The following is an 18,256-nucleotide window of genomic DNA, read 5'->3' as shown; positions in this document are numbered from 1 at the left end:
CTGTTCTCAGGGCCAGCCGAGTGGGACCCCCACTGTTCTCCTCTCCTCGGCTCTCCTCTGTCTTCCCTAACTTGTATCCATGCCTTCCTCGTCATCCTATCTCTCCTGCTCTTCCTCTATCCTCCCCCACGCCCCCCCACCACCTCCTCTCCTTCCCCCTCTCAGCCTGGCTCTTTGTCTCTGTCCCTCTATTCTCCATTGTGTTTTTTCCTGGCAGTGTCTCACACAGATTTAATGTCAGGTGTTCTCTCGGTGTGTTAAATAAGTCATTTTTTTTGTCTGCCTGGAGGGTACACAGCTCAGCAGCCCCCCATACACACACACACACACACACACACACACACACACAGACACCCATGCACAAAAACAGACACACATGCACACACACACACATACGCAGCCACCACGGCCACATGTGTACACAGACAACAAGTAAATGCTGTTTATGTGTGGCAGACAGGAGCTAGGAATGTGTGTGTGTGTGTGTGTGTGTGTGTGTGGGAGATAGAAGAGTTATTCAGGTGTGGGCCGGCAGCCACAGGGACGTTTCACCGTATCTTGGCCTTGCCGCCTTGGTTTTCTAACACCCACCTCCATTTTGCGAGGGCACACACTGCATCCTGATGCCTGATGGTGGAACATGTTGTGTGCGGGTAGGAGGGACTTGTCTATTCTCCTGATCATTGTGTGTGTGTGTGTTTGTGGTTGTGTGTGTGCTTATGTATGTGTGATGGGTTGAATGAGCAGGAGTAGTGAGATGATACACAGCAGCCCCCCCCCTGCTCCCCTTAAGGCTGCGCCAGCAGGCATGTCAGTCAATGAAAGACATGCTGCGGGTACAGTAGCAAGGTGGAACACGTGCCATGATTTAGAGAAATGCAGTGTGTGTGTGTGTGTGTGTGAGAATGGGAGAGAAAGGGGAGAGAGCAAGAGGAAAAAGATAATTTTATTTATTGTCTATGGAAAAAAGAAAAAGGAAACAAGGCAACGGTAAACAAGTCGCCCCCACAAATGATGGACCAATCAGTAACAAATATGTCACCTTATTTTAAACTGTAATGTTGGCTCTGCCCTGGGCCAATCATTTAAACTGATTCATCCAATGGAGGCTGACTTCAGGAATGCAGCTGTAGTGCATCATTTCATCACATTTTGTCAAAATTGGTTCACTAGTGTCCAACATTTTATGACACATGAATAAGCAAACAAGTGATGTGGGGCCACCCCAAACAGACGGATGACTGGATGAATGGGTTGACAGATGGACCTGGGCTAATCTGTAGTCCCGCACCCAATTTCAGCGCGAGGCACTAAAGAGGCAGAAACAGACAGACAGAGAGCGTTTTCTCACCTCGTGTTTTCCCTTCATCCTGCAGATCCGAATGTCGTTCTTGTTCGACTCCCATGTTCTTTTCTACATATCAGAGATACACACAGTTACAGTTAATTAGACACATTTGTATGGCGCTCTGGCAGAGAGGTCTAATGACAGGTATGTCCACTCAGAGCGGTATGGGTTCCTTGTCCAGAAGGTCCTCACCTTGCTGTAAAACATCTCATCTCCTGCCACGTTGTCCAGCTCCACACGAAACAGGTCATCCCTGGCAGAGAGAGAGAGAGAGACAGAGACGGTGGCAGTCAGCCAACACAGCACTCTGTAAAGCAAAAGGCAAGGCACTGCACTCAGGAATCCTATGGATATACTAGTTATGCAGTATAGAAAAGGCACAGCATACATATTATTGTTAATTCAGGACAAGGGCTGCCCTTAGAAAGTCAACATGATGAATTGTCAGCCATACTGTGGACCTCAGCAGTCGACTCAAAGAGTTGAAAAGTCAAAGAGATCTTTTAGATAGTAACTGGGCATTATAGTGTGACACATTCTCTAAAAAATGCACAGGAAATACATTCCAATAGGGAATGGGAAATATAAATTTTAATGGTCTTTTAGAACTGGTAGATACACAATTAATTGGATTAATTAACTTCAATGAATTCATTGCATACTGAAGCCACACTGCTCATAACCAACATGAAAACACATCCTATGCAAGTGCGCAAAATCAAGACATACCTACAGCACCAAACAAAAGCTGATGCTGCCCACTGAGCTGAAGGAGGAAAAATGAGGGTCGCTATCCAGTGCAGGCAAAAGCAGCCAACCGGCATGGGGGTCTGTGGCTTGGAGGAGTCCATTCGCTATACTGTAAAGCCGACTCTGAATCGACTCCATAAATTATGAGTCAGGTGCAGCTCTATTTAGGACTACACAAGTTGCTGCAGATTTCCTATGGATGAAGCCCAGGACACACACTTAAAACAATGCCTGAGTATTAATATTTTTAACATTTATCGAATCTATGTGGTTTTATCACTAAATAATCTAGTACCCTTCTGCTACATACGCAGCTATGCAATACATAGCTATGTGTTCCTTTAGAGTCGATCAGAGCCAAAGAGATTAGGGCTCTGTAATGTCTCCCATTCCTCCCGATATGGATGCGAAATGGAAACGGACTGCATAATGATGTCTCATATTTCTACTCGCCTTTTGCCTCCTCTCATTAGACTTGACTTGCTGCATTGAATTTGCTGCAAGGGCTGAATTCCTCTTATCAGACTTATTTAAAAGGGTGAAATTGAATTAATGGACGATTTAATCAAGTTGTTACACTGCCTCCATACTGCCTACACATGGCCCAAAATCTAGCACCATACATGTATTCATGATATTACAAACACCCGCCACTGCTGCTCTCTCCCACCGTTAATCTGTTAGTAATTCTGCGGTAACCTTGGAGTGGCTGTGAAAATGCCTAGTAAATGAGAGTTGGGTTAGGCAGCCTTAAGGAAGCAGCTAACAGCTGACGTTTGCATATTGATCAATGCCTCAGTATCTGCTGTGGTGGATCTGCAGCATGAACTCCAGCAAAGCAAAGGAGGAGCATTTACACGACAAGCTCTGAACGGTCTAATCTGTAAATCTGCCATAGCTGTGTTATTGCAGCACTATCGATCTCATCTCTGAGACCCGGCTCTGCTTTCCATCCGACGCTGCATGTTCTCCCCTGATTTTTGTCTTTGCTTCATTCCCTGACAGAGGGATTGCCTGTGTGATTGTTCACATATATGCATATGCTGCAAAAAAATCTCCTTTTTAAGAAGTCATGCATTCTCACATTCAGTATTAAAAATGTGTTTTTTTCTTCAAACAAGTGAAAAAATCTGACAGTAGGGTGAGATAATCCCACTTGTTCCCATGGCTAATCAAATTATTTCCAGAGTTTTCTTGAATCAAGTGTCATTTAATTGATACTAGTGGGCTGATTTGCATTAGTCTGCCTTATTTCCTGCCTTATTTGTTCCCAGAAAAATTCTTGGAACAAGTGAAGCCACATTGGAAACAAGTGGGATTATCTCATCCCACTGGCAGATTTTCTTCACTTGTTTTAAGAAAAATAAAATTGTAAACTGCATTTTTTCGCAGTGTAAATGCTATCACTTGAGTGTGTGCGTGTGTGCGTGCATGTGTGTGTGTGTGCGTGCATGCGTGCGTGTATTTGATGAGAGCACACACAAGCCAAACATGAGCAGATTACTAGCTCATTCCTTCCTTGAATAATTCAATCCCATCTCCTGTCTGTGTGTTAAAAGATTCCCTCTCTTATTTAACCTCACGGAACAGGACAGTGGCTAAGTGGCAAAGAAGTGTGAAATCACCATATACTTGCTCGATGCGTCTCTACTTAACAGGTCAAGAGATCAAGCATTCTCCAAACATTGGAGTGGGCCAGAGAGTGAGGCGTAATCTCATCCAGGCTGCCACAGCCTTGTCTCAGCATTAACATAATGAATATAGCAACAGGCCTCCTAGTCAGAGTGGCTGGCAGCCAGCACTATTGCCTCTGCCACTGCTGAGGAGGGGGAATTATTTACGCTGCTGCCTCTCTTCCTCTCTATCTTTTCTCTTGCCTGCTCCAGGTTGTTTGAATGACAGAGAGCCTGTAGCCTACGTGCTTATGTGTGTGTGCATGTGTTAATGGAATGTATGTCCATGTGTACTGTATGTGATGGATGGAACTGAGTGTGTGTCGAGTGTAGCGCGAGAATTCGTCATACTGTGGCAGCGGGAGACAGAGCAAGGACAGATATGAACCTTGTGTGTTTCACTATAAAGACTAATTATTGTTTATGTTGCAGGAAGTGCACACAGCAGGCTGTACTTTGAATTGGCCGTGACTCATTGGCTCATTACTCTTAACAAAGGAGTCTGAACTTACAAAGCCCTACCCTTACTAAGACCTGCACATTCAGCACACAGCAGACTCCACTTTGTATGTGTGTGTGTGTGTAAGCTGTTATTTTGTAAAGAGACCACTTTGACCTGGTGAACACAAAGACTTGAGAAATTGCCAACATTTCCTAAATTTCTCACTTGTTCAGCTCATGAACTTTGTCCTCTAGGCCTCTCAAACCACAGCAGACTTCAAGGTCAGAACCTCTGAAGCCTCCTTGTTTTCCTACATTTCTCCTCAGTTTGATTTTGAGTTTTCCGTTTTTTTGGGTGCTGTCGTACTGTGGCTGCTGAGCATTAGACGTTGAGCCTCTCTGAGCTGGCGGACTGCGCAAGGGAAGCTGCTCCAACGGATGAAACTGAAATGGAAAGATTTAAAGTGACCACCTAGTGACCCTGACACTTGTGCTGACGGAGGGAGAGTGGCCTCCAGTGTGTGTGTGTGAGCATGCACACTACTCTCTACGTGTGTGTGTGTGTGTGTGTGTGTGTGTGTGTGTGTGTGTGTGTGTGTGTGTGTGTATGTGTCCACGTGTAGTTTTGAGTAGGGCTAGGTGATATGACATTGATGTCATTATCAGAGTTATTATAATTTTATATTTTTCATTAGTTTTTATTTTTATTTATTTATTCATTTTTTAAATTTTGGTTTTCAATTCAGTTAATTTTCAGTTAGTTTCCAGAGTGGGTTTGCTTGTTTCAGTTTAGTTTTTTTTTTCATTTAAAACTGTTTTAGTTTAGTTTTTACTAGTTTCAGTTTTAGTTTTAGCTTTTTTTTTTTTTTTTTTTTTTTTTTTTAAATATATAATAAGGGAAGTGTTTGTCAGGGGCAAGATTTAAGAAGTTCAGAATAGGCATTACAATCCAGACTCAGCACTTGTTGTGTTGACAATTTTTATTTATTTTTAATTTTTTTTTTCTTATTTTTCTAGGGGAGTTTTTATTTTTATTTCAGTTAACTAAAATGTTTTTCACACCTAGTTTTAGTTTTTAGCTTGACTTTAGTTAATTATAATAACCTTGATCACAATACATGACTAGATATCGTGTTGGATTTTGGATATCGGAGTATTATATGGCATAACTCATGTATTTTCCTGGTTTTAAAGGCAGTATTAAGGTAAAAAAAATGCAATTTTATAAACTTATTAGACTGTTATTGGGTGTTATTATTATTTGCCTTTACCTGCTTGGTGACCACATCTACATTACTAATGACTGTTTATCAAAAATCTCTTGTGTATAAATATCTTATGAGAGCACTATTCATCCCTACTGTAAGTATTAAGTATTTTTATTTTATCCATGTTGTCCAGCCCTAGTTTTGAGTATATTTATGTTTATCCATGCGTCTCTGTATTGTCTTATCTATTGTCTGCATCTAAACTTTCTCCCAGGCTGTCTGAACAGCCTGGCAGCTGGAATGCACCCACAGACCTCCTGGTCTGTGGGTGCCACAACTGAGCGTCTGACTGTCCGTCTGCCAAGAGGCATTTGACCTGGCTGCGACCCCTGCGCGACCCCGATGACCTCTGAGGTCAGCGTCTGTGGGTAGATGGGTTGACCACAGTCCAACCTGGTAGTTAGTCAGCGCATTTTCCCTTTCCAGCAAATGGAACATAAATACGCACATTCAGTTGGCAAAATCCTCTTGAACTTTATCACATTTGGAACAAATAACAAAGGGCTGGCCATCCTTGGGTCACCTCGTCAGTAGGTAGAGACTTTCAAATTGGTTTATATTTGCGTGGATTAGCCCTTTGGATCTGACTGAGGGGCAAAGACCGCCATAACCACCGCCGCTCATCTTGACAGCGCTGGGATGGGGCTTAACACAGCAAGGCGCTTACTCCATCTGCCGCCAGCCAAATACATAGTTTACTTTCCTTTAGCGAGGACTGGAAGAGGACGGGGAGAGGTAGCTGTTCTCAGCAGGTGCTTGGGGCAGGGATTTAGCAGCGCTTGCAGTCTGAGGAGCAGCTATGCTAATGGTGACAGGATTTGGGGATGAGTGAGGCGTCTTATCAGGCCAGGCACTCACTGTAGGAGCTTTTGGCAGTCTTACCTGCCGCCACGCAGGCACTCACAGATTTTATACATTTTGTGACTGTCTTTCAGTCTGTTTCTAGGTCTCTCTCTCTCTCTCTCACACACATACATGTGCACATGGGTCTATTTCTTTCCAAACAGATAATTTCCTCTGGAAGCCACAAACACCACTATAAGCCACATGTTAAAAAAATAGATATAAATATACTCTGGAAGCTGTATTGCCTCTTTCTCTCTGTCTCTCTCTCTGCCCTCTCTTCTCTTGCCACTCTGTCTGCCAGTGTAACATTTTATTATAGTCCAGCTGGCTGACACATTCCTATCAGTTTACCTTTCTTTTTCAGTTAAACATTCTGTGGCTGTAAATTGAAATACACCTCTGTGAAGCTGTTTCATGGTCTTGGTTATATTTTACAACAGATCTACAGATTGCAGTAGCTACAGTCATCTGTAAAGGTAGTTAAATTATCAGGCTTTTGGTGTGTGTATGTGCGTGTGTGCGCGCATGTGTGTGTCTTTATATGTGTGTTTAAACCCACTCAGTGCAGACAGAATGGCTGGGAGCATGCTACGTGTTTTGATATATTTACTACCAGGTCTCAGTACTGAGGTTAGCCCAGCTAGGGGCCAGAGACCAGGTCATTTCCTGGACCACTAACACCGTCTCTTATTGAAAACCACTTCAATCTTCAATGAAACTGCCACCGCAGCAAATAACCAGCTCCATATGTGGACTATGTCTGCGTCTCATTTTTAGCATGTTTCAAGCTCAGTTGATTTTTGGACAGCATGGACAGTAAATCCTGAGATGCATGTTTTTTGTTAAGTCTGTCTGTTCGCCAGCTCCTGAACGGCTCCTGGGGACAGCAAATGTAGCCTAAGAGCATAAACCTGATGAAGCTGCACAAGGCCCTCCTCGTCTCGTCCTCCTGACCACCCTGGCTGCTGTCTGTCTACGATCAGCACATTCACCGCAGCCCTCCTCACCAGACTGACTACCACCAAACTACTACCATGCCTGTATGGTTGCGGTATGCTCTACCCACACATATTCTGGGCTTGGCGGAGTCTAGCTTGAACATGAGGAAACAGTGTACAAGAATAGGTAATAAGTGCTCCAGTTTTGCTCCTTGTACCACAGGTATAGGGGTCACGCAAGGAACTATTTTGGGACCTTCTCTGTTTAGTTTATATATCAATCTTCCTCTAGTGTGCTCAGATGTTAATAGTCAAATATATGCTGATGATACAGCCAACCTAACAGCAGCTGTGTGCAGTGTCAGTTTTATTGGGTATTTTCACTAGTGTTGATTGTTTAATGTAGGCCTGCTAACTGTTATATTTTTTGTCAAGCGACAAAAGAGGCAAATTGTGCACTGTGAAAAAATAAACTATAAAATCAAGTATTTGAATGATACAGTAATGATATAGATCAGAATCCACACACACACACACACACACACACACACACTGTATGTAGGGTATACAGGGATATATATACAGGGATTATAGGAACTGGGAATCCCTCATCCCTCTCATCATTATGTATAATGGTTTCTAAACTCTTTTGGTCTTTTGTAGGCTGTTATCTCAACCTACAAACAAACTGTAATGAATATGCTGCATCAATGGATTCAGTGGAGGCTCAGATACCGTACTTCATAAAATAATGTCCAAGACGACTGGCTAATGTTGCCTGGCAACTAATATAGTGATAGCACACAGACCAAAAATAGATAACAGACAGATATTAAAGTCGTCAGTGGTTCGGACAGGAATGCGTGTGTGTGTGTGTGTGTGTGTGTGTGTGTGTGTGTCTGTGTCTGTGTATGGGGTGGTACAGTATAGAGCTGTGATGGACTGGGGCTAAAAAACTGTCCTAGACTTTGTCCCAGACCACATCATCAAAGCCATACTCCATCACTGCCGCCGTACACCGCTGATGCACGCACACACGCGCACACAGACACACACACGCACACAGACACACACACGCTCCTTCACCTATCTAACTATTGTACACTGATGTAGAGGCCTGCTGTACAGAAATGCAGCACTATTTTCAGAGTGACGCAGAACACACACTCTTTGTAGACAGCTATAAGGGTCTTAATGAACACATACAGAATTGTCCCACTTGAACAGCATCCCATCATCTGAAGTCTAATATAAATCAAAAAAGGTATAGTTACTAGAATAGTGACTGAGAAACAGAGCACCGTCTGACTGCTTTTAAATGCTGGCTGGCCTTAGAATAAAGCAGAAACTCGGTGATTATAAAATTAGCAAATGAATAATAAATCTGTATTTGCATAGCATGAATGGGCCTGTAAATTACTTTAGTTATAACTGTAAGAAAAAAAAGCTTGAAGGTGACAGCCAAATGTATCCATAAAATCACAACACTTTATAATAACCTTTATTCGTGCTTCATTGAGTAACAGCATTTTTGTCTATCACGACATTTTGGCTGTCATTTCTGCATTTGATAAAGATGTAATTTTTTTTGAACAAAGACAACAGAAGTTTGACTCATTTGGCAAAAGGAACAATGGCGGTCTAATTCCTTTTGCTGAACAAAGGTGCGGGGAAAAAATAAATAGCGTTTTAAATCCTAATTCTATGATTTAACAATGGCTGTCCTTGGAGAGCATTGCCAAATATTACAAAGTAGCACACTGACAGGTGGTTATGCCTTTGTGCTATATTGAGGAAACAAAATACTCTAAAATATTATTGGGATGATTTTATGTATTCAAGTGTGGAAGTTGAAGAAACAGGAAGGAGTTTGCGTCACCTTGAATAAACAGTTTTATTAATAAAATGCGGCTCTGTTGGGGTAAGCACATAAAGCCACATAATGTAAATAGCGCTTAGCCTACTCCTGTTGCCGGCTACTTGGTTTGCTAGATTTGTTGGCTAAACCAGTGCTGTTATGTTATATGATATATTATTATGCTGTGCTATGCTGATTTGATCTTCAGATAAATCCTAATCATCTTCTCTAACTACGAGGCTGAAGCCCCAACATCCTCCTCTTCATCACGTGATGCTACATGTAATGTTATTTCGACACTGTCACTGGCACTGTGACCAGTGACACTACACAAAAGGTTGAGTAATATTCTGTATTTTGCAGCAGTAGTCTAAAGAGATTTTGCTCTAATTTTTCCACCACACATCTTTTTCTTTGTTTTCCATTACGGCACCAGTTGTCACATTACTTTATCACTGTGTCCTTCAGCGTGTGACAATAAAAATGGCTGTGTCTGCGTGTTGTACCTGGCTCCAATGTAGAGTGTCCGATTGACTTGCAGGATCCTCTGGATGTGTAGAGGCTCTTGTCTCAGCCATGTTCGATGGGGTCGTCCCAGAAACACCGGGTACCGCCTGACCACTGTCGGCGAGAGAGAAAGAGTTAGCGGGACAGAGGTAGACATGCGCAAATAATGACGGACGCTAAACTACAAAGATCCTTAATGAAATATTGATTTGGTGAACAAGCCTGGTAGTAGAAGCAAGCAACCTTGGGTCAACCTGCCCACCCAGGGAGGACTGGCCATAATCACTCTGCCTCAAGTTTTAATCCTGCCATCTAATTTTAAACAAAAGCATATACTTTAGTTTAAAAAACATGGACCTGGGAAAAAAGGGAGCATGGCACACTTGTTACAAAATATTTGGCATAAAGTCACAACCTGACAAGAGAGATCCTCTGAAAATAAGAGATGCCTGAACTATTCTGAATTGATCTGCTTATTGAATGAATGAATGAATGAATGAACAGCATGAGCTGTACAGTTCTTTAATCATATGCTACTTTCTGAATTTGAGAGAAAGAGATATGGGAGCCAGATATACACAGACAGAGCTTCTGGCATGCGAAATATGAAAAACATCAAAAGGGGGAAACATAATGTTCAAGAGCTACAAGGAATTTTTGTACGATGATCAAGGCAAACTTAGAGAAATCAAAAGCAAAAAAGGGAGTGAGGCTGTTTCATCAGCTCATCGGCTTGTTGTCAAGCAGACCAGCAGACGGAGAGAGAAAGACACAGAGAGAGAGAGAGAGACAGAGAGAGAGAGAGAGAGAGAGAGACAGAGAGAGGGGAGGGCATTAGAGAGAAAAGTTACATATACTATGGAATACCATGATGGCTGTTTTTGACCTTGACTGAGGTGAGCGAGGGAGAAAATGCTTTTCATTATTTTTCACCTTATATCCTCTCAGCCTGTCAGTCTGCTCTGTCCATCAAAGCTTCTTTATATACCGCACTTCCCTCTGCTCCATTCATCTCTGGTTTTCTCATCTTGTCCATTTCTACCTTTTGTCCATTCCCTTTCTACCCTGCCAATTTTTTCTTCACTGCTTTTCCTCTTCGCTATCTATGTCACCCCAGCCTGAGACCCAGCATCTCCCTCTTATTGCCCTCTATCCTTATCCTCCAATCTTTCTCTGATCCTCTCTTTCTGCCACACTTCCTCTCGCTTCATCCTATCTGTCCATCCAGTGAGGCGGCACATGCTAAGACGACCCATAGCTGCTGTAACCCTTTGCCCTGCTGAGTTTAATGCAGCCGTGCTACAGTAGCCTGTCAACCCATACACTCCACTGTTTGGTATTGATACGTTGAGAAGGGCCCAGACTCGGCTGGGAAACCATCAGTCAATATTATCGACCTGCAATCAATCAAGGTCTGGTCTATGCTGGAGACTGCCAAGCTGATATGGAGACTCAAAGTCTGAGTGAAAGGGGCTATGTCTCTTGAGAGTCTGAGCGTTCTTCTGTGTGTGTGTGTGTGTGCCTGTGTGTGGGAAAGTAGTGAGTGCGAGAGCCCTGACCTGCACCCGGGCCGTATTCCTGGCTGCGACCCCACACCTCCTGACCTGGACACCAGTCAACACCCTTCGTGTGAGAGACTCCCCGACCCCTCAGCCCACACACTGACCCGAAACCATTTCCAACCCCACCCACCCCACTCATTTAACACCCTCAGTGTTACCATCTGACCCGACACCTCACATATCACATCCTGGGAGAGAGGTACCGTAGGAGGGGAGGAAGTCAGGAGGTCAGTACCTTCGGTGGGAATAAAGTTGAGAGGCCCTGGTTCCTCAGGGAACGCCGAGCTGGCCGTTCGGAGTAGCCAACACAGTAGGAAGAAGGAGGAGGGAGGGGCCACGATCGCCATAGCAACAAAACGCAGACTCTGTGGTAATAAAAGAGAGAGAGAGAGAGAGGGAGAGAGAGAGAGACAAGGAGAAAGGGGAATGAGTGGTTAGGAGATTAAGCAATGCAGGGAAACGCGCACCCAAACATACATAGAGAAGCGCTCACTCACTCACTCACTCAATCACTCAATCACTGACTGACTAGCTGGCCGGCTGCCTTTCCAGACTGAAGCACACTCTTTGTATTCCCACAACATCTCTCTCCCTTCGCCCTGATATCAGGAGAGATAAATAGCTACAGAGAGCGAGGGATTAAGTCATCCTCTGAGGGAGAAGTGTCCAGTCAGCTTCGAAAGCAGCCAGATCATCAGTGTGGCACAGCCCACATCAGACATCACACCACCTACTGCATGACACATCTGAACCTGGAGGGCAGTAGGAGGGCACGAAGAACAATACGCATAGTGAGAGGCATTGGAGGGGGTGGCAGATTGGGCAAGACGGAGGATAAGATAGTGGTCTATGCATGAACAAAAATGAGGTAAACATAGTAGGTGGTGAGAGTAGGGTGAGAGAAAGAGACTAAATAACATTGCAGACATCCAGCATTTTACAGCGTGTGAGAAAGACAGAGAGAGAGAGAGAGAGAGAGAGAAATAGAGAGGGAGAGCGAGAGGCAGAGAGAGAAAAGTGGTGGTTTACTTAAATTAAATGCTTGCTGTTAACGCAAATCACATCTCTGACAGCCGGGCTAAACTGTAGGTATTTTTCACCGGGTGCTATTGCGGCACATAGAAGCGCTAAGACGTGACGTACGTGGAAATACAAATGATATCCAAATTAAGTAACCCCACTCCATCCATCTAGAAAATAACAGCGGCACTCTACTTTTCACAGATAGAAGCTTTGAGGATTGCTATTGACTTAAGTCGCAAACCTCAAAAGGCATGACAGAGTGGTTGTTACTTGAAGCTGCTGTGACAGTGAGTTTGTCACTATAATAATGCTTGGTGGATTTGGTGAGACGTGTGGGGCGTCACGGTGACTCAGAGGTTGGTGCTGCCACCTCACAGTAATGAGCACCTGGGTTTGACTCTTAGCCCTGGTCCTCTCTGCGTGGAGTTTGGATTTTCTCCCCATGTTTAGGTGGATTTCCTTCCAGAGCCCTATGATGGACTGGCAGCTCATCCAAGTGTCTATCTATCATTCTGCATATCATAATATAGATAATTAGTTATATTATATAGTTAAATATTACATACTGTATATTATATATTTCACAAACATAATTTACAGAAGCCCATAATTCAGTTTCATTGGCTTAATTAATGCCAAAAGAGCTGCAGAGTAATTTGCTTTGAAAATCCAGTGGGAAAGCCTTCGATCCCCACCACTGCAAACACACACACACACAAAAAAAACACTTTGGCTGTTCTTTCAGCCGTGCACAACTGCAACTTGTCATATTTGAATACCCAAGGTTCGATTTCTTTATGCAAAATCCTAACCATTTTACTATGGTTACAGATGTGTGACTCAATACCAGTACAGGCACTTTGCTACACTTGCTACACACACACGGCATCCACTACGCACCTGTTGTTATTCTTTCTCTTTCTCTCTCTCAGTTGCTGTCTCTTTTTCTCTTAGACCCCCACTCCCTCTCTTTCTCCCCCTCTCTCTCTCTGTCTAACGCTCTCTCTGTGTTTCAGTTTTCATTCAGTTATATATCCAGCTTCTTTTTACTTTGTTTTCAGTCCCCCCTCCCCATCTCCCTCCCTCTCTCTCTCTCTCTCCCTCCCTGCCCCCCTCTCTCTCTCTGTCTCTCTCCCTCCCTTTCTCTCTCTCTCTCTCTCTCCCTCTCTGAAGGATACAAACCAGCCATTGTGGAGCCCATCTCTTTAATGGAGTCACAAGTTTATCAGGACACATAATCTTTATGGGACATTTCTCAAATTCCCTTTACTGACGTCAGAATAAAGTGGGTGGCACACTAATTGCTTGACACCCACAAGCACACTTACAGGGGGTGAAGGGGAACGAGTCACCGAGAGAAAAAAAGGAGATCACGGAGTAGAGAGAGAGAGAGAGATGAAACGATAGATGAGAGAAAACAGTGAGAGAGAGGGAGAAGATGAGAAGTCAGGAAGTCAGTATATCCAATCAGAGATTCTATTGTTTCTGCTATTAATAATGTATGAATAAATGTCAGGCGGTACGCATTAGATTAGCATAATTAGACACCCTGGGCTATAGGATTTCATGGGACAGCAGAATAAGTAGATGCACAAGTATAGCAGCAGAATGTGCATGTGTGTGTTTGTGTGTGGGTGTGTAAGTGCTTCCAAGCCAAAGTATCTCTATAATTATGACAAATGGCTGTGGTTGAGTCCATTCAGAGTCTTGCTGCATAGCACAAGCTGTGCAATTGTATACCATTATTGTTGACAATGTGTATTGCAAGTCACATATACCACTTGCCATTTTGGAAGACACTTAAATCCAAAATATTCCACCCCTGGGTGGTAGTACTTTGTGTTTGAAATGGTTATAGACATCACTGAGGCAGTATTGAAGTTGGCATGTGGACTCTGTGGATTTTAAAAATAATCATCTATACTGTCAGCAGCAAATTAATATATTAGCACTTTAACAGGGGGCTTATTGTTTCCAGTCTTGTGACAAACACATTCAGGCATGGAACCTGATCCAAACAGCCCTATTTGGGTGCCAACTTAATACCAGCGGAGAAGTGATGACAGTTTAGCGGTAACATGGAAAGAAAAATAAATGCAAGCCATAAGCTGGTGGGCAGGTAGAACTTCAATTCCTGGACAAATTGTGCAGCATTCACTGCAATGCTCCATCTGCTTCAAGTATCTTTAGCTTGCCATTAATAAAACAGGACTCCTGTATTCACTGCCATGCCCCATCTCCTCTGGCAGGATTTACACAGACTTGTTAATTTGTCCGTTTCCACAGCCCCAGATCAATTTAATTATGGGTGTTTAGGCAGGTAATTTCCTAAACAAAGTCATTAAGAGATCATTTGAAAAGGGAGGGAGATGGGGGGCGGAGGGAGCAATGACTCCCTGGACCCCATCAATGCCACATCAGAGTGACCACCACTGTGGCTGGTCGTCAAGAGTTAGATAACAAATCACTGGCGCGATCAATGATGTCTTGTGTTTTTAACAAAGCCCTAATGAAGACTGATAATGAAGCCTGATACTCTTCTGATTCAGAGTGGAGAAGAAGTCCGGCTCAGACACAGCAGAGGCTTGAAAAAAAGAGAGGAAATGGCTCGATGGTGGAGGAGAGATCCGTGGAATGCTTGCAATGTGGCCCTGTTGACTGACTGCACAGAGATAGTGACCCTGTACTGCAGGGACTTGGATGCTTTGCATGCAAATAGAACAGCTCATCATCAAACGAAGGCGCTAATATGCTCTGAAATGCTTTTGTCATTTATTATGGTTGCCATGGCTCTCACTTACTCACTCCGTCTCCTTCATCTCTCTGTTTTTCTTTTCACTTTCTCTTTATACCTTAGATGCTTTCTCTCTATCTCATTCCACTCTGTTCCTCTCCCTGAGCCCCAGCCCTCATTGCATAATGTGTACGTTGTGAATATGTTTCCATTACACAGCCGTGAGATACTTGCACTAAAAATCGGACTAGCAAATGAAAGGAAAACCAAGATTATGCATGTCCTAGATATAGGGAAAATGGTAATGAAATAGAGCAGCACAAACGGGGACACTTTGGTGGTTGGCATATTTGTGATTAAAATATTTAAAAGTATGGTTGTGGAGTATTATGTTGAGGTATCAGCACTGGTATAACAGTACAGCACCTATGTGGCAAAATCCCTTTTCACATTGGCCACCCTGCTTCAAAAGCCTGCATAGATAGGGAACAAATTTTAACATTGTCAGTTTATACTTAAATCCTTTTATCGCCATTCACCCTGCTACTTTTTTTCCTCCTTCCAATGAAAAATGTATTGGTTGCTATGTCAGCATTTGGTGCATTTGTGTAATTTACATAAATTAAAGGCTGGAGTACAGTTGTTGGAATGGTGCCCTGTGATCAATGGTTATTATATAAGAATTTGATTATGGACATTCACAGATCTACAAAGTCTTTGAAATATTCTCCTCTGGTTACTCCTCTACTGCACTGTTTGTCTCTGTGGTTTGATTATCCCATGTGTATGGCACTGTGTGATGAATATGCACATTATTATAAGTGGTAATAAAAGTAGTAGCGGTAGCAGTAGTAGTATTACAACAGAGACAACAAGCACTCTCATTTTGATTCAAGTCAATTCAATTAATTCAATTCAATTCAGTTCAGCTCTGTGTACCCCACATTGGGCAAAGCTACAAACAAAAAAGAGACAGAATAAACATATCACATAACAAATAGGGACAAGGTAGGACACATTACTGAATGCAGAGTTGGTCATTTGAATATTTATGCTACTTAAAGTGCACGGTGCAGGCAGAGGTCAGCAGGCATATGCATACAGATGAAATTATAATCGTGTCCAGTGTTAGAAAACTCATGATTCTTACTTAAAATGTTAACAAGGTTACGAAGGTATCATCTCCACATGGAAAATGAGGCAGCATCATAACAGCAAGTGGCCTATGAGACTTTTTGAAAAAAAAAAAAAAAAAAAATGACATTAGGAAATGCTGGACTTTACTGGAAGGTAGCCAACAAAATCCTGGATGGTTTCAGGCTCTAAAAACCTTACACAAGGTGCTGTAAGACACACTGAAACTGGCAAAAAAGTTTAAAGCTTAGCCAATTTAATACCTTTTCAGAGAGGAATTACTGTTCAAAAAACACAGTCTTGTGATGTTGGCACACACACAGTCATTATTTGTAGTATAAAGGTGAGCACCACTTTGCTCCTCATTGATTGTCCCACATCACCCAGATGACCTTTAGAGTACTGAATCATTGTTGGGTACATGGCCGCATAACATCGTGCTGGTACATGGGAAAAGATATTGAGGGAGCAGTGGAGGGTTTTATGGCTGTTCCATTTTCTTTATGTGAACTAAAAGACACCCAATAGATCTCACAGAGACTAGTCTAATTGTCATATTAGTGAGAAAGGAGAGGCTGTTTTATGGAGTGTGGAGAATCAATGACAGGTGATAGTCTGATGCTGCTTGGATTGCTGTCAATGAGCAATACCAGGAGATGTTGCACACAGCAGGTATGCAGGGGAAGTGGAGGAAATAAAGATAAAGATATGGGAAAGGATGGAGGGAGGGAGGGAGGGAGGATTTAAGGCGGAAAGTAATGCAGTGAGCTGGTAAAGGACAAGGCAGGACAAAGAAATGACAAAAATAATGCACTACAGGGAATAAGGAAAAACCGAGGTGAAAGGGAGACAACTGAGGCATTGAAACAGAAAGTCATACTAGATATGGGGAGAGACTGAAGCCTAAGAATGTACGGAATGAGACGCAGGGAGAGAGTGAAGGTGGAGAGAGAGAGAGAGAGAGAGAGAGAGAGAGAGAGGATGTGTTGAAGATTGTCTTTTTCCTGTGCACCACCTTAAAATCTGCTCCACTGACCCTGGACAGTTAACCTCTTCCTTGACTCTTTACACACATGCTTGCATGAACATGCGCATGTATTCTCCACACACGTACGTACACACACACACACACACACACACACACACACACCTCCCTTGGGTTTTATGCCCTTCAGTTAGTCCAAACCACAGTCTTTTCTCTCTCTTTCTCCCTCTCTCTCTCTGTGTGTGTTTGCAGTGGTGGGGGGGGGGGGTCCAGTAAATGAAAAATGAACAGGGACCTTTTTGCATGGAACAGTGGATTTCCCATGCTCCGAAAAACACCATGGATTTATGTAGTGGGAATTACATGTACCATGTACAGCAGAACAAAACCTTTCAACATCACTCCTCTTTTATCAGTCTGATACCATGGGATCATCTCCCTTTTCTCTGCAAGCTTTTGGTTTGGTAGGATTTGATAGTTAGTATCTTCAATGTACACTACCACCTCTCTAATGGATAGATAATTTAAGGGAATTTTCGGGTCAGAGCAAGAATAAGATAATCTTTGCGTCTTTTTCTCGACGATGAATGAGCTCCCATTATGGGTGAGAGGTAGCATAACTACAGAGCGTCGGATGACAAGGCAGTAATGTAATACCTGTAATAGCTTATTGTTGATGAATGGATATCTCTGAGTATTACTGGAGCTCTCCCCAGACTAGTGTCACTGTCATTAACCTTCACAGTCCTAAAAATTACAACGACTAAGACACCACGGAGCGGCACTAGTGGTAAGAAGAACTAAGGAAAAAGTTTATAGACCGTTGTCTGACAACATGCGGAGGGGTCTTGCAGGAAAATTATAGGTCTGCGTTTCTGGGGGAAGACATGTTGGGAGTAAATCTTGCATTCCTCTGAGTGCGCGAGACTTATATTCCTTTATCCTCCATATTCCTTTTTTCCTTTCATCTCGAGGCAACCCATTAACTATCCCTCCTTGCCTGAGCCAAAACTTACGACTACCCTCGACGTTGTCAAAAGAGAGATGCGTGAGACAAGGAGAAGCACTACGGCACATCACAACAGCGGAGACACACAGTGACCTTTGGCTTTTAACCAGTTTTACAGCCATCATTAGCAGGGCAGGGATCAGGGGCCAAGGCCATAAATCACACTGAAACCAGGCGTGG

General features: G+C 43.1%; 1 protein-coding gene across 1 annotated transcript in view; it reads right to left on the bottom strand.

Annotated features, from left to right (window-relative positions):
- Positions 1–18,256, bottom strand: part of sema6bb (sema domain, transmembrane domain (TM), and cytoplasmic domain, (semaphorin) 6Bb) — a 121,341-nt gene that overhangs the window by 54,013 nt on the left and 49,072 nt on the right. Inside the window, exons 2-5 of the mRNA XM_030049315.1 lie at positions 11,427–11,556; positions 9,629–9,743; positions 1,541–1,601; positions 1,352–1,414 (exon numbers count right to left, since the gene is read on the bottom strand). Coding sequence (XP_029905175.1) covers positions 1,352–1,414; positions 1,541–1,601; positions 9,629–9,743; positions 11,427–11,538 — 351 coding nt within the window. The 5' untranslated portion in view covers positions 11,539–11,556. The remainder of the gene's footprint in view (positions 1–1,351; positions 1,415–1,540; positions 1,602–9,628; positions 9,744–11,426; positions 11,557–18,256) is intronic.

Source organism: Myripristis murdjan, chromosome 4 (genome assembly GCF_902150065.1).
Source record: "Myripristis murdjan chromosome 4, fMyrMur1.1, whole genome shotgun sequence".
Taxonomy (NCBI): domain Eukaryota; kingdom Metazoa; phylum Chordata; class Actinopteri; order Holocentriformes; family Holocentridae; genus Myripristis; species Myripristis murdjan.
Note: the sequence above shows the minus strand (reverse complement) of the source record. Positions and strands in the feature narration are given on the sequence as shown.